The 27235-nt window shown below is 37.8% G+C and overlaps 1 protein-coding gene across 1 annotated transcript; it reads left to right on the plus strand.

Moving 5' to 3' along the window:
• The first annotated feature begins 796 nt into the window (after positions 1-796).
• On the plus strand, positions 797-27098 carry USP44 (ubiquitin specific peptidase 44). The gene is made up of 6 exons (XM_057556108.1): positions 797-904; positions 12225-13716; positions 17025-17220; positions 19649-19757; positions 24276-24481; positions 25330-27098. The coding sequence occupies exons 2-6, from the start codon at positions 12295-12297 to the stop codon at positions 25527-25529; spliced, it is 2133 nt and encodes a 710-aa protein (XP_057412091.1). The 5' UTR covers positions 797-904; positions 12225-12294; the 3' UTR covers positions 25530-27098.
• Positions 27099-27235: the final 137 nt, after the last annotated feature.

The raw sequence follows: 27235 nt of genomic DNA on the forward strand, positions 1-27235 counted from the left end.
CGTGGGGTAGCGGAGCAGGACTGGCTCAGAGCCGAGCGCAAAGTAAAAGCTCAATAAATAGTAACGGATTAATCTTCCCGTACCTATGGGCTTGCCTTTCCTCTTCTCCAGATTTTTATCCCTCAGTCTCTTCCCTTCGTTTCTTTTCGGAATCTACTTCATTACCTTAAATTGGCAATTTCAGGTAAAGTAACGCTGGACAGAGGTGACTTTCGTGTCCCTTACCTCTGATTTCTCAGGGAGTTTCCCATTCTGGAACCTTCCTTGCCCCACTGCCGTCTGAAGAAGCCAAATTCAAAGCAGTCGCCGCCACTTGAGCTCACACGTGAGTGCATCCTCGAGAAGGAAACGTTTTCTTGAAAACTTTCTACGCCAATTTGGGCAGATTCTGACGACAACGAGGTTGGCGCGCGTTTCTGTCAACCAATTCGGCGCTGAGTGGCAGAAATTCTATGAAGGAGTAAGGACGCCCCGGGGATATTGTGCATCTCGCTGACTGGGAGGAAACACTGGATGCCCCGTCCCAGGCCCCGACAGCTACGACAGGTGCGAAGCCCGCCCCGGAGGAGCTTCTACTGCCCGCGCAGAGCCACAGGCGGCGCCGGGGGACGTTCATCCCCGGACACCCAGTCGGAGCCCGGGCGCGGGTTTCCCCCTCAGAACGGCAACCCACGGGTCCGCAGTCGCCACGCAGCGCGGCCCGCCCCCTTGGGCCCTCCGAAGGCTTGGGAGGGGAGGGCGGTGGGGGAGGGAGGCGGGGTCGGCCGCGGCGTCACCGCTGACGTAGCCGCCCGACCGGGCCGCCGCTGCCGCCGCCGCTGCTGCTGCTGTCGCCGCGGCACCGGGTAGCGGGGAAGGGGGGCGCGGGAGACGAGCGCTAAGATGGCCGCTCCGGCTCGGGCTGGTGAGTGTGCGTGAGAGGCGCGCGCGACTGCGGCGGTTGGCTGAGCGAGGCTCCCTGCTGGAGCAGAGATCCGACGGGAGCCCCCAGGGCCGGGAGGCACTTAGCGGCGTTTTCCCGCCGCGCAGGGCGCAGGGGTCCTGAGGGAGGGAGAGGGGGCTGCCGACGGACTGAGGGGAGCGAGCCTAGGGGCGCGTGGAGGAGGAGGCGGCGGCAGCGGCGGCGGGTCTGGCGAATTTAGAATTGGCGCCTCTGGGAAGTTAAGGTGGGTCGAGCGATGCCCTGGCCGGTGCCGGCACCTCATGAGTCCCCGGAGATGCTGCCAGGAGCGGCGTCCCCTGTGGCCAGGGTCACCGCGTTGCCACCCTGCGCTCGGCTGGGGGCGGGGGACGAGTTGGGAGAAGGGGCAAGATTGGGGGACTTGAGGGGATGCAGAGGGGGAGTTGTGCCCCGACCCGCGTGCCGGAGCGTGGAGGAGATGTAATCGCGAATCTGATCGCGTATCTGATGCGGGCTGGGGCGCTCTGTGGAGCTGGCACTGTCGAGATAAAACCGCATCATCCTCCTGGCTCTGAGTGCCGCCAAGTGATGCCCGAAGCGCCCCTGGGATGCTTTGGAAGGGCGGTTCTAGTCCTCCATTTAGAAGGAATGTCTTGCCTTCCCTCCATTGATCGGGTCGCGGCACTACCAGCACCTGCTGCCACTTAGAGACACTTGGGATTTTTGAATACCAGCTTTCTAAACCATTCCCGCTGGCCTTCGGGGAAGGAATGCTAATAGGCTAAACTTACTTGGGGGGCATAAAGAAATGTGTCAGCATAGGGAGAAGAAAATGACTGCTCAAGTTTACGAAATAGTAGGACTCGCCCTCTCTCCCACCCCCGCAATAAAAAAGAAAGTGAAACATGGTAATTGTTTCAACTTCAAGTTTGAGCTGTTGTAAATTCTACTGGTAACTGGATAATTTCTTGCAGTTTTAATTTTGGAAGTTAAAAAATAAGCAAGTCTTGAGAGAGCCGCTTTATCCTCAAACCCCTGCTCCCCATTTTTAAGCCTTAATTGTCAGATCCTGCGAGTAACGGGGTTGTGAAATTAGCATAGAAATACGACTTTCAGGCCCTGCACTTGAATTCCTTATTATCTGTTAAGTAGCTGCCTGTGGGGTAAAAGTAGGGGGGTGGTAATGTTGGGCCTGGAATTCCATTTTGAGTTGTCTTTAAAACCAGCTTTAGGTATAAACAAGGAAAAAGAATTGGCTGTTCACTGTGATCAAATTCGGAGAGCCAAGCATAAGTTAAGCACATGTTTATAGAATATTTCATAATCACAGTGAGATTCAGTACTCAGTTGTCTTAAAAGAGATGAACACATTGTATTCTTGGAACCCTAATCTTTTTATCCTTAATTTAGCGTCTCAGGCCATTTGAAAGAGATTTAATACATTTTGTCTCATTTAGCCTCTCTCCCCGGCACTGCCATTTCTCTAGCTTTTTGTGTCCTAGCCATTAATTTTGCAATGAGTAGCAGATTTTTCAATCCAGTATTTGTCATTGTAGACTATTCATATTGAAATTTAGACACATTCTGATATTGAACAGAGTTCAATACATACATTGTAGAAAGTTGCAGTGTTTTGACTGGTTTGATTGTGCATAAGTCTTATTTTTCGTTGAAAATATTAATGTCCCACATTTTTTTTATTTTTTATTTTTTTAATGCTATTCTTGTCTGCTTACATTCTTTTTATGTATGTATGTATGTATGTATGTATGTATGGCTGTGTTGGGTCTTCGTTTCTGTGCGAGGGCTTTCTCTAGTTGTGGCAAGTGGGGGCCACTCTTCATCGCGGTGCGCGGGCCTCTCACTATCGCGGCCTCTCTTGTTGCGGAGCACAAGCTCCAGACGCGCAGGCTCAGTAATTGTGGCTCACGGGTCCAGTTGCTCCGTGGCATGTGGGATCTTCCCAGACCAGGGCTCGAACCCGTGTCTCCTGCATTGGCAGGCAGATTCTCAACCACTGCGCCACCAGGGAAGCCCCCACATTTTTTTTTAAGCTTAAAAAATTTAAGTGATTGGTGAATCCGCGTTTAGTGTAATTTACAATGATAAACTTTTTGGAATATTTAAAATGGGAAATCCGTTGAAGATTTGGGTTAAATGTTTGAAGTATATTGTTTCTACCCAATTCTCTTTACCCCCCTTTTTCACATAGTTTTTTTCTTGCACTCCAAAAAGAAAGAAATAAGGTATCATATATACCTCTACCAAACTTTTCCTCTACACACTTGAATCTTACTGAGTGTTATAGCATTGGTGGTACATAAGAGGATTTTCTGCTTGTTGGATTGTTTGAGGGCAGAGTCTGATTGTATTTTATTTGTAACCCTAGCACCTGACTTACTGCTTAACATGGAGGGAAAACCTCTGTAAATGTTCGCTCAATTGGGTTTTTGGATCGTACAGAAGTACAGGGAAAGGCAACATTTTGGCATCTTGGTAGCAGAAAAAAACGTGCTTTGAAGTTTTTCTCCTTCCTCGCAATGTTAGCCAGAAGGAACATTGCCAGATTCTAATGGAGTTGTCTGGTTGAGGGAGATTAGAGAGAGGCTGAGAGCATGGGCTTAGGAGTCTAATCAAGATAGGAAATGTATGCCCAATCACTTCCTGAATTCAGTAATGGGGACAATTTTGCCATTAGGCACAGCCCAAACAGGTGACAAGTAACTAAAATATAAAAGGATTCTACCAATACTGGCTTCTGACAAAGATTACTATAAGAAGTACAATTGATTTTTCATAGCACTTTCAGACATCATAAAAACTTTATTATAAGAAATTCATTTTTAATGGAGTTTTACATGCCATAGAAAACTAATTTATAGTCCAAGAATATACTTGTTAGGCCAGGTCATATATGTACTAGAATAATAGTCTGGCCATTTTATACAAAGTATTTGAGCTCAATTTACTAGACCCATGGTAGAATGCTCAATCTTTTTATGAATGTTTCCCCTATTGTTATGAAGTTAGCTGCAATAGGTTGATGTAATGATAAATATTCTGGAACAAAATTGCCTGTGAATGAAATACTTGAAAGTTGTGGTGGGTGAGGAAATCAAATAATCTGGCAGCAGAACTTGCTTTTCAGGAGCTTTTTCTTAGATGGTCAACTAGATACAATCTCTGTGCCTCAGGAGAGGCATGCTAGAGACCTGAAGAAGGCCCAGGGAAAGAGTATCCTTTATTGTTTAATGAGTTGAAACTCATTAAAGATCTGGGTAATTATAGATTCTAGATCTCTAGAGGAAGAAAGAATAACCAGAGCCTTTCTAAGGATAAAGGAAAGGAAATACATCATGATTGACAAGGAGAGGTGCCAAAACACATAATAGGTATAATAGCATACCTAAGACGGAGCAGAGAGAGTTTGAGAGCCCACTGTGTTTATTCATTCAATAATTTATTCATTCAAAAATATTGAATCCCTTTATATGTGCCAGGCACTATGCTTGACCCTTGACATTTTATATACATCTCTTAAGAGAACAGGGTACTATGGTGGTTCCGTGAAATAAATGGAAAATTGAAAACTACTTATAAGGAGTGGGTAAGGTTTGCCCTAATTACTGTGGATAGTTATTTTCATTCTTATCCAAATGCATGTAAAGATTGTGGTGGTTAGTAATTCCTAAGGCCTACTTCCTATTGAAATTGCCATTTCCTCCTATCTTTTATCATGGAAAATAACAAATCTTCCTACTTTTAATAGCTTCTAGAGGATCTGTTTAGGCTATTTGGTACTGTTAAAAGAAAAATAAGTTTTGTTACAAAAATTATCTTTGTTAAATAAAGATTCAACATATGCCATCCCTCTTGGGAAGTCTCGAGAGAATTTTCTTTAATGAGATAAAGATGGTTACTGTGACAATTTTATTTAAATATTCTACTTTATGCCCAGTGGTACATGTTTTTTTCTTCAATAAGAATATAATTTATATAAGTATTTATATAAAATGTGCATACCCATTTCCTATGAAACAATAGCTCATATCCCAGTTATGAAATGTTTAAAAAATTAAACTTATTCACCATGTGGTCATTGGTATATAAAAACATTTTAACAAAAGATGTGTGGGAAATGGCTGGTCATAGATAAGGGTAGAAAAGTACATATTGTGCCACAATTTGAAAACGCTTACATGCCATGTTAAGGAGTTTGGATTTATCATGTGGTCTTACAAGAGTTTTAAACAATCCTTTGATAGTTGTAAAAACTGTGCCTATAAGACACACTAGGCATTATCTGAAATGTAAATCTTATATGATGATTATTTGACTAAGTATGAACTATGAAAGAGGGAAGTTTCTTAATAGAGCATGATGATGTTATATTAGTGACTATTCAGATTTTAAAGTACTCTTTCTAGAAATGTATATTAGCTATTTCCCTCATTTTATGTCACTTTTTAAAATAGTAATTTAGTTTGGCTATTTTTGTGTGTTTGTTTTTCATGGTAACTTCTAGACTTCCATAAAACATTTTTAATGAGAAAAATCTGAAAACTATGCTACTAATTGCACTGATTAGAAAATCTAAATCACTTTCATATAACTGATCTTTGGTACCTAACCTCTTGTAGTTTCTATGCTGCCTTTCTAAGTGTCTTCTAAAGAAACTGAGGTGGAAAGTGAGTGGTCAACTGAGAAAGATCATTATGTTAAAGATAACTAAAAATTTATAGTGGAATATTCATTTTTGAAGTAAAAAATTAGTTACCCTTCTAACTTTTCAGTGATTCTTATAGCTTTTAGTAATACTTATATTTGGACCACAAATATTTATTTAAAGGGTCACTACATGTCATACCAAAATTTAAAATACCCCAGTTAGGGTTGGGGAAGTATTTCTCAGTTTGCTTTTGTGTAAGATCTATTTTGGGCATCTGGAAGCATGTAGGATGGGACAAGACACATGGTAGGCTTTGGTTAATAACAGAGGAAGTAGGATAATGACATCACAAACTATCAGGAAACTGCCTTAGCTGGGCAAAACGGTCACTTGGTTAAGAGGAGGAGGCAGTTTTGGTCACTGGTGATCGATGACTTTCTATTCTTAACCACTGATTTAAAAGCCACAAAGAAAACTGAAGTGGGCCTGCAGTTAATACTAGTTGACTGACTGTGCCAAGAATTTGGTAGCCTGAAACAGTATGGCTATAGAACCTAGAGGATCTTCATAAAGCCCTTATCTTTTCTTATTAAGGAGATAAAAGATGTTTGAGAAGTAGTCCCTCCCTTACCACAGGGAACCTACCCAGCAGATAGTTGGCAGAGTAAGGATGTGCACACAGATAAACCCAAGGATTCACATTTGGCACAACTCAAGGCTTTTAGGAAGTTAGGAGAGAAGAAGATTTTCTTAACTAGAAATACTTTATGAAGGAGTTGGGCCTTGGAGGATAGATAAAATTTTTTAAAGGTGGAAGTGAGGGAATGAGGAAGATGAGTTCAGGAAATGAACTGGAGATTACTCCTTTTGGCTGGAGTGCTCATGACAGAGGGGTAATAAGATGAGGCGAAGAAGATAGGCTGGAATCTGGAGAATTTTGAAAGCACGACTGGCAAATGTAAAGTATTTTTTTATTGCAGTATTTGAAAAACTGCCGTTTAGTGATTTGTGACCAGCATTTTTTTTTTAATGAAATAGAATAGGAAATATCAGAATACATTATTTTTATAAGGATTGTTTGTGAAACTTGCTCCAGGTATGTGTGTTACATGTGTACACACATTTACTGGAACCTGATGTAAAGTTTCTAAGGAGTCTTAGTCGAAGTTAGAAATCCACTGCTTTACTTGACTATGAGGAACAGAGGATTTTAAGTACAAGAGTTAAAGGCTCAAAGCAAACTTGAAGATTAATTTGGCAGGATAGTACTATGAAGGAAAGCAAGAGTCCGGATGATGGGAGACCAGTTTGGAGGTTACTGCTGTGCTTCAGAGTGATTTGTCCATAATGAGAATGATAGTTCTGGAAATGGAAAGGAATGAAGACTTGGGGAATGATAACCCTACTATATATGACAAATTGAATGTTCGCATGGAAAAGGTGGGAGGGAGGAATCAAAAAAAAAAAAAAGTTTAAGATTTCTAGCCTGGGTACTTGAATGATAATACAGTATCTTTAATAAGAGAATATTGGAAAAGCTAATTTTGTGAAGGCAAGATGTATAGGTAAGCTGAGTTGAAGTGTGCCTGGCACTGGTTCAGAAGGGCTAGGTCTGAAGATAAAGATTTGGTAGATGGCTATCTAGATCTGACCATTGAACCTCTGCTGGTAGAAAGGATTCATTACAAGAGGTTTGAAGAGCCATTAAAATAGATTCCACAGAGTCCTCACTGTGTGGTAAGTATAAGCAGTTTTGTGCTGTCAAACCGTAACAAGTTATATATTTTACCTGTAATCTTATTTGATGTTTGTGTGTGATATAAACCTTTGAATATAAATACCATATCTAATAAGATCTTACGTTTTATTTCTCTTCTAGTCATTTTAGCTTTCTATTTTATAATTGCTTTAATGGTATGCTAACTAAAATAATTAGGTTTCAACAAGTCAAATATAATTATTTTGTAAACTTTAGAGATTTGCTGAAGGAAATTGTAAAAATAAAGGTGCTTGTTCATTTATATGGCATGAAAAGTTTGAATAGCTTGAATGGTTTTCTTTGAACAAATTAAAATTTTTATTGTCTTTAAGCAGTGAAGAATGACAAAGCGAAGCTTTCAGAATATTTATAAATCCATTTGTCTTTAAAATAGGTAGCATATCTGGTTTTAAAAAAAGCCATTTCATAGCTATTAGTTGGAATTTAAAGTGTGAAACTTTTTAAAAATATGAGAAAATGATATAGGTAATTTTAATCTTTATATACAGATTTCATTCAAAACATCTTGACTATTTGTATATTGCTATTATATATAGATACAGGTAATATTTTACCAGAATCTACATGGGGGATGCCAAAATGTTTTGTTAACTCTCTATAAAATGAATATACTGCCCCAAATCACTTATCCTATCTGCTGGAGCCAAACAGAGCTAATACATAGCTTCTCAGCAGTGGATTAGCAAATGAAAAGAAGTGCTCTGAACCCAGTAGAGGAAAATAGGAAGTGTCAAGAAATACTCCCATCCCCCTTTCTTCTCTTCCAAGCTTGTAGATCTTTGTGTGACGAGGCCCCTTTGGGGTACTCTAGTAACTGTCTCTGAGCTGTGGCTCTGGGCAGCAGAGCAAACTGGAGATCTCTGGTGGCAGCAGCCTGGCTCTCTAGCTCCTGCTTTCTTCCCTGCCCTTTGCTTGGTCGTCCACCCCCTACTGGTTTCTTTCATAAATAGACTGAGCAAGTGGGCCCCCTACTCTAAAATATTAATCTCATGATCTGTCATTCCACCATTCTGGTTTCACGTCTTTGGATTTTTTAGAAGATTTTATCTGAAAGATCCCCTTTTAAAATGCAAATACCCCTGGGAGAGGTCTGACCTTAGTCCTCAGCTAACATCTTAATTATCAGTTAGTACCTAAGTTTGCCTTAGTACACATTTGCCTGAGAAGAACCCCTGGCTAAAAGTGATAAAACTAGAGGGAAGCTAGCATTTATAATATTAAGAGTAGTAGTAGTAATACTATTGTTGTTGTTATTATTATTATTATTATTATTATTATTGGCAGGTAAGATGTACTAAGGGCCGTATTATTAAGTGCCAGGAATTGTTGTAAGTGCTTTACAAATATAAATTTCCCTAATTCCCTCATCAACCCTATTGATGTTATTACTACTGTTATTTTACAGATAAGAAAACTGAGTATGTGGAACATAAATAATTGTCTATGTCACGTAATAAATGCAGCCGAGTGTTAGACTCAGGCATTTGGATTCCTTAGGGCGGTTTTGCTGTGAGACCTCTTCCCTGCTATATTGCCTCTCAGAGAGATGGCATCTGATCAACATTTCACCCTTTTCACAATTTTGCATCAAATGGAATTATGCTATTTGATTATAGGCCACTTCCTGTTGAAGGTCAGGGGCCTTGCCATCATCTAAATAGATTTTTTAGTAACAACTGTAACGAAATAGGAAAATTCCTTGTAACTAAGGGAATGTATTTGCAGGATATAGAGGAGAAGGAAGTAAAGAGGCTAGTCTATAATCTAGCACTATCTTTCCTATTTAAAACTTATTTTGGGGAATTTAAAAATATGGATTAATAAAATAATTTGTAGTCCTAGTACCCTGAGATAACCCAAAAATGAATGAATGAATATATATGTGTATATATACATATACACATACGTGTGTGTGTGTGTATTCTTTCTAGGTTTTTTTTCTTTTGAGCCTCATTTTCTGAATGTTCTGCAAGGTGTCAACTCATACCACCTCTTTAAAATATTAGAATGAAATAATTTCCCTTGAGTATAAATAAACAGCATTTCCCACTTCATCTCTACGAGAGGTTGAACTAATAATTATTGTCTATGACTTGCCAGAAACAAATGTTTAACTAAATTATCTCTGTGTTCTTTATATGATCCTTTCTAAGTAAAAGTAGATAGAAGAGAACCCTAGATTCTTCACTTAATCTCCATATTGAGTCAGTTCTTTCAACCAGTGTTTGGTCAGCACTAATCTACCTCTGCTCCTGTCTTTGCTTCAGCACTGCTACAGCTTTAATTTCCTTGTAATATCTGGAGCAGTAGAGTCTCCTTTAATTACTCATCCCTCCTCTAGATCTGCCGTTCAGATCCCTCTGTAACCTACATATCTGATTGTGTCATTCTCCTTTATAGAATTCTTCAGTGGCTTCTTATTGCTCGTATGCCCTGGAAGCAGGTTTTGAGGATGACTGGGGCAGGGAATTCTCCAGGTCCCAAGTAGCAGTTTAAAAGGGGAGTTTGAGATGTATGCTTGTTCCACATCCCTTGACTCTGCTGACTCCACATAATGAGGGCCAGGCAGGGGCCCTCTAACGTGTCAGGTCTGGGCCCTCACTGTCTGGGTCTAAAGGCAGAGTGTGCTGCTGCTGTGTGGACAGTAAGCTTTCGGTGGCAGCAAGGATCAAAGCTGGGAGACCATTTAGGAGCCTAATTGCAGTAATCCACTTGATTGTGGCTTGGTCCAGGGTGGTGGCAGTAGAGATAATAAGTAATCAGATTCTAGATATATTTTGAAGGTAGAGCCAAACATTCTCCCTAAAGGATTGATGTGGGGAGAGAGAAAGAGAGGAGACAAGTATGATTCCAAGATTATTAACCTCAGTACCTGGAAGGATTTAGGGTAATGGAGCATATTAATCACTGATGTCTTACTTTTGCCATTAGCAGCTATTGTTGAATGCTAGTTCTAATAAAATACTATATTTGACCAGATTTTGGACCTCAGGAAATTTTGAGGGAAGAGAAGTGAAATGTGTGCAGTTGTGGAGGGCTGGGGCTGGCAGTCTTAAATCTTTATTCAGCAAACCCGGTATCTAAAAGTTAAGACATTGGTGGTGGGCAGGAGTATCTCTGATTGCTAGGAGATTTTACAAAAAAGAGGTGGGAAGAAACCAAAAATCAACTTTACCTTTGCAGTTTTCTTAGGGCTTTGGAGGCAGCATCTGCAAGTAACATTGAAATTCATATTGTCTTGCTGTCCTAAAAAATCTAAAGCATTGATCATGCTACACACAATGTTCTGAGTGTTCTGTATCTAGGTCCCCACCTGCAACCTAAAATTTGGGTTCAATTTATGTTAAATCAATGAAGAAAATGTTTTGTGATTCCCTACTTTTTAACTAGATTTCGTTTCACTCTTTTTTTTTTTTTTAATTAATTAATTTATTTTTGGCTGTGTTGGGTCTTCATTTCTGTGCACGGGCTTTCTCTAGTTGTGGCAAGTGGGGGCCACTCTTCATCGCGGTGCGCGGGCCTCTCACTATCGCGGCCTCTCTTGTTGCGGAGCACAGGCTCCAGACGCGCAGGCTCCGTAGTTGTGGCTCACGGGCCTAGTTGCTCCGCGGCATATGGGATCTTCCCAAAGCAGGGCTCGAACCCGTGTCCCCTGCATTGGCAGGCAGATTCTCAACCACTGCGCCACCAGGGAAGCTCCCGTTTCACTCTTTTTAGGTTCAGGTAGCAGATGTGTTTCTTTAACTGATAAAGGAACAAGTTTCTGGGTCAGAATCACATTTGTTTTATTATGTTAAGTTTCTTTGGTGTGTGGGTTTGTTTTTTGGAATAAGCTTCTAATTTCAGATAATGCTTAGCCTGCCAGAATGTAGAAGTTTATTATATTGCCACTCACTTCATATTTTTCCTCTTTTTTCTTAATTTGCTTATACATCCTTGCACATTCCTGAGAGTCTATTCAAATACAAAGACAGAATGAGAGAATGCTTTTCTCTTTCCTTAAGGCAAACTGTCAAGTCTATCAAATCAGACTCTATCATTACAGAGCCATGAATTAAAGGCCATTATTGGTTTACTACTGGAAAGCCAAATTTTAAATCGTAGTTAATTAGAATATTTAGTATTATTATTTAGTATTATTTAAATAAATAGAATGTAATATTGATTTGTTCACTATAGCTATGTGTCAGATAAATATTTATTGTTTACTGAGCATTTACTATGTGCCAGATATTTTGTTATCTCAGTCCTTTAACAATTCTGTGAAGGTGGTATGATTTTCCCTGTTTTACAGATGAAGTTTAGAGAAGTTAGAATATTTGCTCAAATCAGACATATAAACAGTATGTGGCAGAGGTAGCATTCAAACCTAAGTTTTTCTACTTCAAAACCCATGCTTTTAACTATGATTATATTTTAGTAACTCCACTTAGGGCTCTCAGAATATAGACACTAATGAGATGTATTTGGGTCTTGCCAGTCCCAATTTTTAAGAAAATGAATATTTTTGTAAACTGCCTTCAGACTATTGGATAAAAGGGGATGTGAAAAGGGATCGCTACCCATTCTTTACCAGTAGACGGTGGCATAAAATTAAAAACGAAGTTTTTAAAAGGAACCATCAGAGAAAGTAAAGTGATGTGTGTGTGCTTTCAGAGCAAGGTGGATGAAAGATTAGTGAAGTTTAGAGTAAATGAAAAGTGAGAACTGCCTATGGTATTATGACAGGCAGCCCAGATATTGGGAGCAGAGAGAGCAATTTTATAAAATTATTCCTGGAAAAATAAAATAATTCCTGGAAAAATACCTTGTGAAAAAGAAAAATATTGGCTTTTTGTTTTTCTTTTATTAAAAATTGACATTGTTCTGCTTAGTTTTCAGATGCTTCAAATGTTATGAACAGAGACTTGTTTGGATTATGTGTTTCTCAGCTAGACTAAATAAATGCTAACAATGGATAAGTGCAAACACATTGGGCAGTTGCGGCTTGCTCCAGACCATTCCATCCTCAACCCTCAGAAATGGCATTGTGTGGACTGCAATACAACTGAGTCTATTTGGGCTTGCCTTAGCTGTTCCCATGTGGCCTGTGGAAGATATATTGAAGAACATGCACTCAAGCACTTTCAAGAAAGCAGTCATCCTGTTGCATTGGAGGTGAACGAGATGTATGCTTTTTGTTACCTTTGTGATGATTATGTTCTTAACGATGATGCAATTGGAGACCTGAAGTTACTACGAAGTACATTAAGTGCAATCAAAAGTCAAAATTATCACTGCACCACTCGTAGTGGGAGGGTTTTACGGTCTGTGGGTACAAGTGATGATTCTTGTTTTTTACATGATGGCACCCAGTCTCTGCTTCAAAATGAAGATCAAATGCATACTGCTCTTTGGCACAGGAGAAGGATACTAATGGGTAAAATCTTTCGAACTTGGTTTGAACAGTCACCCACTGGAAGAAAAAGGCAAGAACAATTTCAGGGAAAAATAGCAAAAAGAGAAGTGAAGAAAAGACGGCAAGAGTTAGAGTATCAAGTTAAAGCAGAATTGGAAAGTATGCCTCCAAGAAAGAGTTTACGTTTGCAAGGTCTAGCTGAGTCCACCACAGTAGAAAGAGCTCCTGTTCAAGTACCACTGCAAACCTCAGCATCACCAGCAAAAGATAAAGTAGTATCTACCTCAGAAGATGTAAGACTAAAAGAAGCCAGTGACTCCTCTGTTAAACGAAGGCCAATAGTAACTCCTGGTGTAACAGGATTGAGAAATTTGGGAAATACTTGCTATATGAATTCTGTTCTTCAAGTGTTAAGTCATTTGCTTATTTTTCGACAATGTTTTTTAAAACTTGATCTGAACCAATGGCTAGCTGTGACAGCTAGTGATAAAACAAGATCATCTTATAAGCATCCTGCAATCACAGATACAGTATATCAAATGAATGAATGCCAAGAAAAAGAAACATGCTCTGTTCACTCCAGACATCCAAGTTTATCATCAGGACTAAGCGGTGGAGCATCAAAGAGTAGAAAGATGGAACTTATTCAGCCAAGGGAACCAAGTTCACAATACATTTCTCTATGTCATGAATTGCATACTTTGTTCCAAGTCATGTGGTCTGGAAAGTGGGCCTTGGTCTCACCATTTGCTATGCTACACTCAGTATGGAGACTAATTCCTGCTTTTCGTGGTTATGCCCAACAAGATGCTCAGGAATTTCTTTGTGAGCTTTTGGATAAAATACAACATGAACTAGAGACAACTGGTACCAGGTTACCAGCTCTTATCCCCACTTCTCAAAGGAAACTTATCAAGCAGGTTCTGAATGTTGTAAATAACATCTTTCATGGACAACTTCTTAGTCAGGTATGGATTTTTTTAAAACCTTATTTTCATCTTGGGGAATTCATAAAGTGAAGCCTAAAAAAATGCATATTCTCTGTATATCTAGTATGTTAGCGCTAGTACTGTTCTCAGGTCAAAATTGGTCACTTTTACAATGTATGAAGAAGTCGCTCACTCTTACAGTTGCTTCCTTCATGAATCATTGGAAGTAGTTTTACATCCATGGTATTAAAGCTTTTTGATGGGGAGAGGGAATCAGGAAACAGAGCTTCTTAGGTTAATAATATTGCATTCGTTCTCTGAGGGATTGAGAAGAGTTTAATCCCACAAGGAACAGATTTGAAGATACTTTTGTACTGGGAATGGATTTGGTGTACACTTGAGAAATTTCAGGGACCAAGGAGTAGCCCTGGAGGATTTCCTATAGAACCTAAGGGGGCAGGGTTTGAAAACTTTAACAAGTAGGTAGCGAAATTTTAAGATAAATAAATATGATTTCATCTAGAAAGATCCTAAATGGTTTTCCTTTATTTTAATTACACCCACAAAAATTTCCCTTGTGAAAGTCACAAAACCAGAATCTTCCATCTAATTACTGATTCTCTAGAATGAGTAGACTTGTTGGTAGACTATTACTAGACATCGGCTCTCTACTTTTCCAGAGCATAGAGCTTTAAAAAAAGTTTATTCAAAATTGAGTTATTTGTAGTGAAGTGGATGGACCTAGAGTCTGTCATACAGAGTGAAGTAAGTCAGTATGCATATGGCTGATTCGCTTTGTTGTGCAACAGAAAGTAACATAGTATTGTGAAGTAATTATTCTCAATAAAGATCTATTAAAAAGTTTATTTGCAAGAGGGAGGAGATATGGGGATATATGTATATGTATAGCTGATTCACTTTGTTATAAAGCAGAAACTAACACACCATTGTAAAGCAATTATATTCCAATAAAGATGTTAAAAAAAAAAAAAAAAGTTTGTTTTTTAACTGAGGCAATTAGGCCCCTATACACATGCCTCTGTTCCTCAGTTCAACTTTCATGGTAATGATACCACCTGTTGTTTTGTTTTATTTTTAATATTTATTTATTTATTTATGGCTGTGTTGGGTCTTCGTTTCTGTGCGAGGGCTTTCTCTAGTTGTGGCAAGCGGGGACCACTCTTCATCGCAGTGCGCGGGCCCCTCACTATCGCGGCCCCTCTTGTTGCGGAGCACAGGCTCCAGACACGCAGGCTCAGTAATTGTGGTTCACGGGCCCAGCCGCTCCGCGGCATGTGGGATCCTCCCAGACCAGGGCCCGAACCGGTGTGCCCTGCATTGGCAGGCAGATTCTCAACCACTGCGCCACCAGGGAAGCCCCCACCTGTTGTTTTTATAGCATACTTTTCTGGAATGTAGTTTAAATGTTTCAAATGTATTTCTTCTTAGGGAATATCTATGAAGTTTATTTCCCTTCATATTTCAGAAATGTATAGATTCTACACTCTGTCAATTATCACGTAAGAGTTGTGCTTCTTGTGTTGCATGCAATTTTATTTTTCCACCATCTTTCTCTGTCATTTTTAACTTTTTATGCAAAAGTTAAAATACACAATTATAAAGAAAATTATATATACCATATAGAAAATCTATATGGTACAGTAAATCTATGCAGAAGAAAAATCATCCCTTAGTACCATAACTCCACATAATGCACACATAAAACTATTAATATTTTGGTATATTTCCATCTAGGTTTTATTTTTCTTCTGAATATTTATACATATTTTCCCCGCTAATTGTATGGTCATGTTGAATTTACCTGCTTTTTTTCACTTTTTCATTTAATAATGTAAGGATTTTTCATAGTCATCAAAATATTTGATCATTCTTTTCACAACATTTCAGTGTCCATCATATGTATATACCATAATTTATTTAACCATTTCCATATTGTTGACTTGTAAACTGTTTCCAGTTTTTCCATCATTATAATGTCACGATCAATTAATACTGTTTTTCTAATGATTTCCTTAGGACAGAGTCCTAGAAGTAGAATTACTTTGTCAAAATTTAAGACTTTTGATACTTGGCTGCAAATTTCTTTCCAGAAATTTACCATTTTATATTTTGAATAGTGCGAGAGTGGTTATGTACTTGTTTTTTCCTTTATGGATGAATTTTGAAATTAATAAAAATTGTTATGCCAGCATTTTGCTTTCTTCCTTTCAATGTGTAATAAACACTTAAGAAACTGGTCATCTCAGGAGATTCAGAGGTTGGAATGCCCCGCCCCACCCCGCCCCCAAATTCATGAAACTGTTCTCAAAAGGTCAGACCACGGTCCTAGTGAGTCCCCAAACTAAACACCAGGAGTATTATTTTCTTTGTGTCAATGTGTTAAATCTAAAATCTACATTAAAATTGGCCTCTTTATTTTTTTGTTTGTTCCAGGAATATAGCTTTTATGAAAGAGTTTAGTGATATTTCGTATCATGTGTGGATTTTTAGATCTATAGAGTCTGTCTTCAGTTATGGGCAGTGTTTGTTGGCATTAAATCCTGCTGAATGCTTTACTGAAATTATTATTCTTTCCTTTTCCAGTTACTGTATTTCCTATATAAGTTGTTAGAAAGCCCTCATATTCTGTGTGGTTCCTATATTTTGATGAGGATTTTAATGTAGTGATGTTTGCTTTAAGTGGGAGTATTTATATTATATGTATAATATTTATATTATATGTATATTTATGTTATATGTACTATCTTTTGAAATTATCAGTTGGTAGGGCTTCAAAATATATACTAAATATACCATATATAAAAATATACTATATTTTAAAATCTGTATATAAAAATATACTAATAGTATTTTACTTGTATCATGGTTAAAAGGTTATAGGGATTTGGGGAGAGAAAATCAATCAGTGAAAGATGAGGAAGGAAAAAGGGCAAAGAACCTCAAGTCTAATAATCTAAACACATTAAATTAAATGCATATAAATATATATCATATATATTATATATGTATAGACACACATACACACACACATATATATACACACAATGGGTATATAACTGAGTCCACGGTTTGGTTTTCTACTAAATTCAGACTTGACTAATGCCCTTGGAGCTTTTTGAATGCCTAGTAGTTAAAGCCCATCAATGCATAATGGGTTTATGGAAGAAAAAAATTATTCCCTGAAAATAATATAAAACAGATTATTCAGAATTCTGGTAGTACATTTTCAGAAGAAGAGCTAATTTACTGACAGTGACTTCTAGTGAAAGGAATAAATATTTTGACAGAAGGATTGTAATCTGAGAAACTAATATTTTTATTTGCAGGTTACATGTCTTGCATGTGACAACAAATCAAACACCATAGAACCTTTCTGGGACTTGTCACTGGAATTTCCAGAAAGATACCAATGCAGTGGAAAAGATATTGCTTCCCAGCCATGTCTGGTTACTGAAATGTTGGCCAAATTCACAGAAACCGAAGCTTTAGAAGGAAAAATCTACGTATGTGACCAGTGTAATTGTAAGTAGAAGCTGTATATTCTCTTTGCTTTTCTAAGGTTAGCAAAGAGAAACACAAATGAAGGAAGCCGGAATAAATTCCTTTAGTAGCAGGTATAGAAATAAACTGTTAGTTTATCAAAAGAAACTTGGCTGGATAGTTCTACTTTTTAATTGGCATTTGTGAACTATATGTTTGTTTTGCCTTATTGATGACATTAAAATTTTTTTGATCATATAGTAAATTATAGAAAAGATTCATAAAATAAAATTTAAATTTAATATGTGAGGGCAGAATAAAGTAGCAAAGGGGAATAGTAAAAGGTAACCATGTTATTTAGTACTGAATGAAATGTTTGCTTTATGAGTCTTTTTGCTACATATCAAAACATTGATATATAGATAATATCTGTATGTGTGTGTGTGTATACATACTTATATAATAGGAAATAAGACATATAGCTGGACTGCTGCTATGGACTTTTGCTTCATAAAAACAAAAATTTATTCAAAAATCATCTACTGACCATCTCTTCTATATTAGTCATTGTTCTAGTTGCTGTGGATAGAGGTAAGACACTTTCAAGATGCTCACATACCTAATGGAGGAAACAGACAATTAAGATCTACTATGATAAGCTCTCTGATAGAGGCAAGCCTAGGAACCCAGCACTGGGGGATGAAATAGCCATTTCAATTAAAGAAGCATCATCCTCCAGGCAAACGGTATATAAAACCACATCGGATCTTCTGTGTCTTTATCCAGTTTCTTTATCTCTGTCGAAGTGTACATGGCATTTTAGTGTTTATATTTGCAGATATTCTCCTTAAGCTCCATGTCTGAAAAAATGATTCTAGGGCTTTAGATACTAAACTTCTAAGGTAATATAAAAGAAACATTGGCTGTTCCAGCATTAAAAAATGGGCACATCAGTTGATAGTATCTAGAACAACTTATACTAACATTGTTTTCTGTGTGCTGCCTAATATAAAATCTGTTAATTTATAGGAGCCTAAGATTTATAAGGTTAAAAGAAAATAAACCTTTATCAAATTTGTATAGTGAAGTATTTTTTTTCTTGGACATAAATGTGAATGGTCCTAGATGCTTTCATCACCAAATCTGGGAGTAGAAAGATATGAATAAATGCAGAATATGGCTTTATAACATGTTTGTGTGTGTCTCCTGGGTCCACCAAATAAGGGCCTAAAAGAGCTGCTTTAATTTAATACATAATGGCAAATGTTTAAAATTATAATTCAAGGAGTTAACATCGTTTCTCTAGCTACACTTGGACCATACATTTCTGGATGACAATCCAAAGGTAGGTCCTCGACGTTCAGCAGCAGCCCGATACCTGGATCTCAGGGGCATAGACCTGGAGGAAAGCCTTCTGGTAGCAAGAGGAGATGGGTTAGAGGACAGACTCATGGTGGGCTGATTCTACTTCCTACATGAGAAGCAGCTGCTGCTACGGCTGGAGTCACAGTTGTTGTACAAGTTGAAGAATAGCTCCTGGACATCAAGAGCAAATTTTGGTAGCCAATGGCCCAGCCAGGACAAGGTCCATAGGTGGACCTCTAGAGAAGCAGGGGGGTAAACAAAAAGAATCCTCAGTTCCACTTGTTTAAGATTTGGTACTAAAATAGCAAGATACTGAGGGAGACCTCAGATGCTGAGCTAGTAAAGGCTTGCTTTCTTGGGCAGGGCTGGGGTGGATCCCCAGGAAGCAGGGATGGGTGTTCTTGGAAGGAAGGTCCCATGCCCTGGGGATCCTGATTAGCCTCAAGAAATGAACTGACCATGAAACTTTTTAATTAGACTTTGGTAAGAGTATATTAAAGTATGTTTAGGGAGAGTTTTAACTTTTCCTCTTAGTTGGCATAGCCAAATCTATTTAAAAATATTATAGCACATTATAATTCTGTTGCCTTATTTTCAGGATTATATTAAATCATGTACAGTATATGTGGGGGATTGGTTCCAGGTGCACCCACTTTTATACCAAAATCTACCGATGCTCAAGTTCCATAGTAGGTCATCTGTATCTGCAGATTTCGCATCAGCGGATTCAACCAACTGCAGATGTAAATTTCGATCCATGGTTGAATCTGTGCATGCGAAACCTGCAGAGGGCCGACTGTACATTTATTGAAAAAAATAATAATCTGCATGTAAGTGGACCCATGTAGTCCAAGCCTTTGTTGTTCAAGAGTCAACTGTGTTTATTTGTTTACATGTCTGTATACCTTGACTAGCTCATAAGTTTTGTGTGTTTACATGATTCTAAGTGTCTTGAGGGCAAGGCCATGCCTTTATCTCTAGCACAGTAAAATGCCTGTAACGCAGTAGATGTTTAATTGATAATACATGTCTGAATTATTTTGAGTTTACTCAGCTTTTCCTTATATCCTTAAATTTGCATCTCATTCTGTCTTTAATATCACAGCAAAGCGTAGAAGGTTTTCCTCAAAACCAGTTGTACTCACAGAAGCCCAGAAACAGCTTATGATTTGCCACCTACCTCAGGTTCTCAGACTACATCTCAAACGATTCAGGTTAGTAGTAGAATAAATTTTAATACTTGGCTAGATGACTTATCTACTTCTGTGGTTTTTTTTTTTTTTAAGGGAAAAAAATTCTGTCGTTGTCTCTAGCCCTAATCATAGACACCATGTTTAATAACTATCCTTGATTATCTGCCCTTGCAGAATGCATTGCTGATCAGCAGACCCCTCGCATTTCGGTCTGCTAGTATCATTCTCCTTGTAAGACTCTGCTTATAGTGTTTAATATTCAGCATATTTTAGGTATAAAATTTTTAAAATTTAAATCTATAACTTGAGAGGATTTGATTTGAAAGTATTCAGCATATTTTAGGTATAAAATTTTTTTAATTTAAATCTATGACTTGAGAGTATTTGATTTGAGAGTATTCAGCATATTTTAGGTATAAAATTTTTTAAATTTACATCTATAACTTGAGAGTATTTAACCCAATTGCTTCATGCTTGGAAAATATTTGAACAATGGTATAGCAGTTCAGTTCCAAGCAGTTAAAAAAAAAGCAAAAAACTTTAGTCTTCAGAAATATATTTAGATAAATTAGTTGGCAAATCTGTTGGTTAATCAAAGCATATGGTTTCATACCTTGTAATAACCATGTTTTATTTTATTTTATTTTATTTTATTTATTTATTTTTGGATGCGTTGGGTCTTCGTTGCTGTGCATGGGATTTCTCTAGTTGTGGTGAGCGGGAGCTACTCCTCGTTGCGGTGGGTGGGCTTCTCGCTGTGGTGGCTTCTCTTGCTGCGGAGCACGGGCTCTAGGCGCGCGGGCTTCAGTAGTTGCAGCACGCAGGCTCAGTAGTTGTGGCTCGTGGGCTCTAGAGTGCAGGCTCAGTAGTTGTGGCACACGGGCTTAGTTGCTCCGTGGCATGTGGGATCTTCCCGGACCAGGGCTCGAACCCGTGTCCCCTGCACTGGCAGGCGGATTCTTAACCACTGCGCCACCAGGGAAGCCCAATAACCATGTTAACTTGAGAGTTTATTGTTCTCTTAAGAAATGAGAAGTTACTTTATGTGCTATGATTTGAAAACTGTTGAGATCATGTTTCTTGTACATATGAGTTGTTGCCGGTTTCTTTCTTTTTTAAATTAAAGGAATACATGTTAAAAAAAAAAATTCAAACATTACAGAAGGTAATGTAAAAGCCCAAACTAAAAGTACCTCTTCCTCTCAGTCCCACTTCCCAGAGATAATCACTGTTAATGGAAATAACTGACTAAAGTTATTTATTTAAGCTGTTAAAAGTACGGTCAGCAGATACCATGTGAGTGCTTTTTAATGCCAGATGTTGTTTCATATTCTTTGGGGAATATAAGGTAGGATTCTTTTCTCAATAAGATTATAATCAGGCATGCACAGAAATAATGGTGAAGTAGAAATATCAAGTATCACAAACTATATACAAAATGATTTATCAGCGCCTTGGAGGAGGGAGTTAGGCAAAATCTAAACATTCCCAAAGCCTCTCTAATGGCATAGAGGACTTTGTATAATTTAAATCTCAGTTCATATTTCATCTCTTTAGAGAGGACTTCCCTGACCATCCTATTTAACAGTAGCACCACCCAACCTTCACTGTCACGTTACCTACCCTATTTTTGCTTCATGGCCAAAACCACTATCTGCAATAGTTTACTTATTTCTCTCCCCACGAACAGAAACTCAGTAATGACAGGGATCTTGTCTTTTTCATTCCTATATTCCAAAGCCTAGAACTGAGTACATAGTAGATGCCCCAAAATATTAAGTGAATGAATGGGGTGTATACAGGAGGAGGAGCACTTTAGCCTGAGAGCAACCTGAACAAAGGTATGAAGGAAGGAAAGGGTATATAACAAAAGGTTTAGTGAAAAGTCTGGTGAGACCTGCCATGGTGTGTAAAATCAAGTGGAATGAAAACAGGAAGATTGTTAGGAGGTGAATATTGTTCAGGGCCAGGTAGCAAGGGCCAGGGAGCATGGAGAGGTGAGAACATATAAGATTCCATAAAGACAGAATTGAAAGGACTTAAATTTCTGGTACTTAAATTGGTACTTAATTGGCTACTATAAATTGTTGAAGGACCTCCTGTTCTTCATAATTGCCTCTTTAATCTGCCATTTAAAGCTCACCTTAATTTAAACCTATTTGACCCCCTTCCATCTTCTGCCCAAAACATTTTTGACACTTCATGCCATATTTCTGATTCAGAGACCATTTTTATGCCGCCTTTACCATCACATTTATCTCTTTCCTTTCTCTTCATCTATTCAAAAAGTACTATTGTATTTGCCAGTGTATACAATACATAGGGTATATAAGATAAAAGGGAGAATGGGATTGGGGAGGGGAGCCCGAGAGCTTTTAAGAAGCATAAGAAACAACATTTCTAATACCTTAGAAGCTCCAATGTGTGTGCCTCCTAGTCCTATTCCCTCTCCCTCTCAGAAGTAAACCATTATGAATTTTGGGTATAGTGTTATCTTGTTCTTTATCATTTTACTGTATTTTATCAGCAGAAAAAACCATTGGGTATCCACCTATTGATAGAAATGAATATTTTTTGTTTGTTTAATTTTTATTTTATATTGGAGTATAGTTGATTTACAATGTTGTGCTAGTTTTAGGTGTACAGCAAAGTGATTCAGTTATACATATACATATATCTATTGTTTTTCAGATTCTTTTCCCACATAGGTTATTACAGAGTATTGAGTAGAGTTCCCTGTGCTATATAGTAGGTCCTTGTTGATTATCTATTTTATATATAGTGGTGTGTATAGGTTAATCCCAACCTCCTAATTTCTCCCTCCCCCCCGTATCTTTCCCCTTTGGTAACAATAAATTTGTTTTCAAAGTCTGTGAGTCTGTTTCTGTTTTGTAAATAAATTCATTTGTATCATTTTAGATTCCACATGTAAGTGACGTCATAATATTTGTCTTTCTCTGACTTCACTTAGTATGATGATCTCTAGGTCCATCCATGTTGCTGCAAATGGCGGAAATGAATATTTTCTAATTAGATAACTTTTAAGTATTTATTTAGCATAATTAAATAATTTAAGGTTTAAATTTTGTGGTAAAATAAAAGGGAGATAAAGTGAGAATGACAGGAACTTAGGTTAAGCAAGTCCCACTATTTTCCATGCTTGGTCTTCCATCTTTACTAAGATTAAAGGTACACTGGATACAGGATTTTTTTATACATTTAATAGGGAAAGATTGGGATATGACTTCTAGTCCAGCAGATGACATAATTTGCAAGTCTCACCTTTAGTTCCATACCACATTTTACATCATACTAATAAGCATTTTCACATTTTTTTCCTTCATAAAACCTGTCTATATGCCCCTCTCCCTTCTCTACCTCCTACTGTCTTAACCTCATGTTTTAATACTTTTTTAAACAATTTATTTTATTTATTTTTGGCTGCCTTGGGTCTTTGTTGCTGCACACAGGCTTTCTCTAGTTGTGGCGAGAGGGGACTACTCTTCATTGCGGTGCACGGGCTTCTCATTGTGGTGGCTTCTCTTGTTGCGGAGCACGGGCTCTAGGTGCGCGGGCTTCAGTAGTTGTGGCACGTGGGCTCAGTAGTTGTGGTTCGCGGGCTCTAGAGCGTAGGCTCAGTAGTTGTGGTGCACGGGCTTAGTTGCTCCGCGGCAGGTGGGATCTGCCCTGACCAGGGCTCAAACCCGTGTCCCCTGCATTGGCAGGCAATGATTCTTAACCCCAGTGCCACCAGGGAAGCCCCAATACTTTAATACTATATTTTCATCTGTCTCTTTTGTCTCTGCAGCATACCACCCCAAGTTGGATTATAATCTCTTGAAAGGACTAACATATATTACGTTATTTTCCCCCTGTAGCACCAATTCATACTATGCATAAGATGAAAACATTGCTTTACATGCATAGATCCCGTACTGGGAAGCATGACCAACAGATTGAGAAACTGACAGTACAGGGACATTTTTTGAGTTTTGTCACTAACAGGTGTTATACTGATTTACACACAGGTAAGGGTCACAGTTTTTATTTTTTTAGTATGAAGAGCTCTGAAGTGTTCTGAGGAATTAGAGGTGCCCTGTTTTGTTTTTTCTCCACCCCTGGCCAAGAAAGGTCCAGGTTATGTCTCCCAGGAACAAACTCTAGGTTCTGGGACATCCTCCTCAAAGTATGGACAAGACAGTAAAGAATTAAAAACCCTTTGGTGTCTTGAATTTCTCTTCAAAGAGGGAAAATGCCATAGTGCCATGTTTTTCTGAAAGTTAATTTTCTTCCTATACTGTCATCTAACTACAGAAGCCAAATAATTTATTTTACAACCTGACTGTACCTGTTTGGTAAATAAGCCTACATTCCTCTATTTATAGCCAACTTTAGCATTGAAAGGATTTTCTATTTACACTATTTATTATATATATGATTGTACTCTACGCTGAGGCCTTCTATTATTATGAGTTTAGACCTAGTATGTGGTTATTTTCCCTTGATTTTGTTGATAATTTTACCCTGATTTGTTCGTAGGTGGTCAGGACGTAATAACCGAGAGAAGATTGGTGTTCATGTTGGCTTTGAAGAAATCTTAAACATGGAGCCCTATTGCTGCAGGGAATCCCTGAAATCCCTCAGACCAGAATGTTTTATCTATGATTTATCTGCTGTAGTAATGCACCACGGGAAAGGATTTGGCTCAGGACACTACACTGCCTACTGTTATAATTCCGAAGGAGGTAGAGACGAGAAAAAGTATTTTATCTTGGGTTAGACTTTTGGAAGCCGGAGTTCAGGCTTTCGGGGTTTCTAAACTGACCACTAAGTAATCTTAAGCAAAGCCACTTGACCTCTTGTTTTCTTTCAAGAAGAATGCTTCTGCAGTATTGTTCATAAAAAACAGGGGGATTTGTGCAGAAAATGGGATATTTTATGCAGGATTGCAGTAGTTTTGACTTATAAGGGCTGAAGGGATAAAATAGTAAGGATGGTCTCAATAATTAAAAGTCAGAGAGTGCTAAAGGCACACTTCCAAGAGTAGGTCCTCTGTTTACTGGTTTAATTCAGTTACTTTCATTAAAGAACAGAGCATCTAACAAACTGGGGGATCACAGATATTTGGAACAAACTTTGAGTTCAAGTTCTAACAAACATATAAAATTCACTTTTACTTACTGCCTCCATGAACCTTAGAAAAAAGAGGTATGGACAAAAGGCCCAAATAACCCATGAAGGCAATTAATTTAACACTAACATGAGTTATACACTATTTGCTCTACAGTATAATTACCAGCAAAGCATTAACTGGTAAGATTATACCAGGAATTAAAGCTAGTGTCAAGTGAACTAATCGGTCAGATTCTGTAACTTCAAATTACTTCTAGGATAAAGGTAGATAATTCCAGTAATACATACTGCCCAAGCTGTATTTCTAATTAAAAGAAATAAATTGGCTAGACAATTATTTTCCCTTTGAAAACAGCTTAACTCTCACTGAAACTGTCTTTAAATCCATGTTTTCATTTATACTAGAAACTTCTAAAGTTCCTTTGTAAATATTAAGATGTATTTCTGTGCTTCACTCTAGGGTTCTGGGTACACTGCAATGATTCCAAGCTAAGCATGTGCACTATGGATGAAGTATGCAAGGCCCAAGCTTATATCTTGTTTTATACCCAGCGAGTTACTGAGAATGGACATTCTAAACTCTTGCCTGCAGAACTCCTGTCTGGTAGCCAGCATCCCAATGAAGAAGCCGATGCCTCTTGTAATGAAATCCTTAGCTGATCCAAAGACAGTGGGGCTTTCTTCTTGTGATTTGTATATATACTTTTTTTAAAAGGGCTGACTTAATTTTAAGCTTCATTGTTTTTATTTTTACTTACTAATCAGTGCACACTATGTTTACACATTTTGTATCTAACTACAACAAATCTCTTTTTTACAGACAAAGTTAGCATAAGTATATGTGTATCAATGTCAGCAGGTAACTAAACTTTTTTCAAGTACTTGGGAGTTTTAAACTTTTAGTGTTTACCTCAGACTGGTGTTACCTCTTTTATATTTTTATGTCTTAATTGGCTCAGATCATGAATTTGTGCAATCTTCTACTGAAGAAGTTCAGGTGGCATCATTTTATACATTTCTTATTTATCTTTTATAGCTATTTTCTATACAAATTCTTATCAGACAGAATATTAGACTTTCTTCACTAATAGTCTTACCAAAAAAAAAAAGGGCATTTCTTTCAGATTTGTATACTGAAGTCACCTTTGCCTCCTAAAGGGAGTTAAACTACTACAAAGTGAAATATCAAGGTATCACCTAAATACTCATCGATCACACTCATTAATATTCCTGAGGCTATGTGTGTTACAGGGCTCAGAACAGACATTATTTTGGTTATTGGAACTTCCTTTTTTCAAAAATTTATTAAGTTTTAATCATTGTTCTTTATTTGGCATAGTCAAACTGTATACATATGAAGATGACAGCTTTATAAATAGCATGTTTAAATGACTTCAGTACTATGGACATGAAAACAATGATGGCCGAGACTTATAATAATGATTTGTCTGGCAGCAAATAGGTTTGTCCAGATTCTAATAAAGCAGTCATTAAAAAACTGAATGTAGCAAACAAACAGTATATTATGATGTAATACAAGTACAGTTCAACTTGGATATGAGTTCATTTTATATATTTAACATTAGATCTCTTAAAGCTTTGTACTATATTGTATCTTGAAATTTTTAGTTTAAAGGGATAAAAATAAGTCTTGAGGAGAAAAAATTGCATAGGACACAGAAGATATTGGCATCTGGGCAAAATATTCAGTATCTCATTTTTCTAAATAACTAAAGCCTGGATTAAGTTACTCTTGCTAGGATTATGTGAATACTAAGAGCCTCTTAGATATTCAAACACTGGGCCCTGACTTTTTTAAAATTAAAAATTACACTTGCATTTTATTAAAAATATAGTATGTAATACTCTTTGCTCTTCCCTAACAAGCTTAAAGTCCTACAGCTGCTAATTTAATTTTATTCAGAAATATGAGAATCCACTAACCTCTATAGATGAGCTATGGTAAGATCTTAGCTAAGTGTTAACCACTGGAAGATCATTTATCTTTTTTCTCAAGTGGGTTTTGCTTGCAGGTTGAAATCATTTGAGGCAGCTGATCATGAAGTGCAATGAGAATTTATCACTGAACAGACAAATCAATCATTCATGCCAAAACTACAGCTCGAGTATTAAATGGCTAACGTTTAAAATCATTCATCTATTAAATACCTATGCAAGTTGTTACCTCAACTGTTAACATTATTATACCTCATTAAAAATTTACTGTGGTCAAGATACCTGAGTCTAGCATTTCTTAATGTCAAGGATTACTTTATACTTAAACTGCTACACGTTTTAGTACCTAATTTTAGTGGAACAGTTAAAAACAACTCTGAAAGCTATGTTGTTTACAATGGTATAGTTGC

This window comes from Balaenoptera acutorostrata, chromosome 11 (assembly GCF_949987535.1).
Source record: "Balaenoptera acutorostrata chromosome 11, mBalAcu1.1, whole genome shotgun sequence".
Taxonomy (NCBI): domain Eukaryota; kingdom Metazoa; phylum Chordata; class Mammalia; order Artiodactyla; family Balaenopteridae; genus Balaenoptera; species Balaenoptera acutorostrata.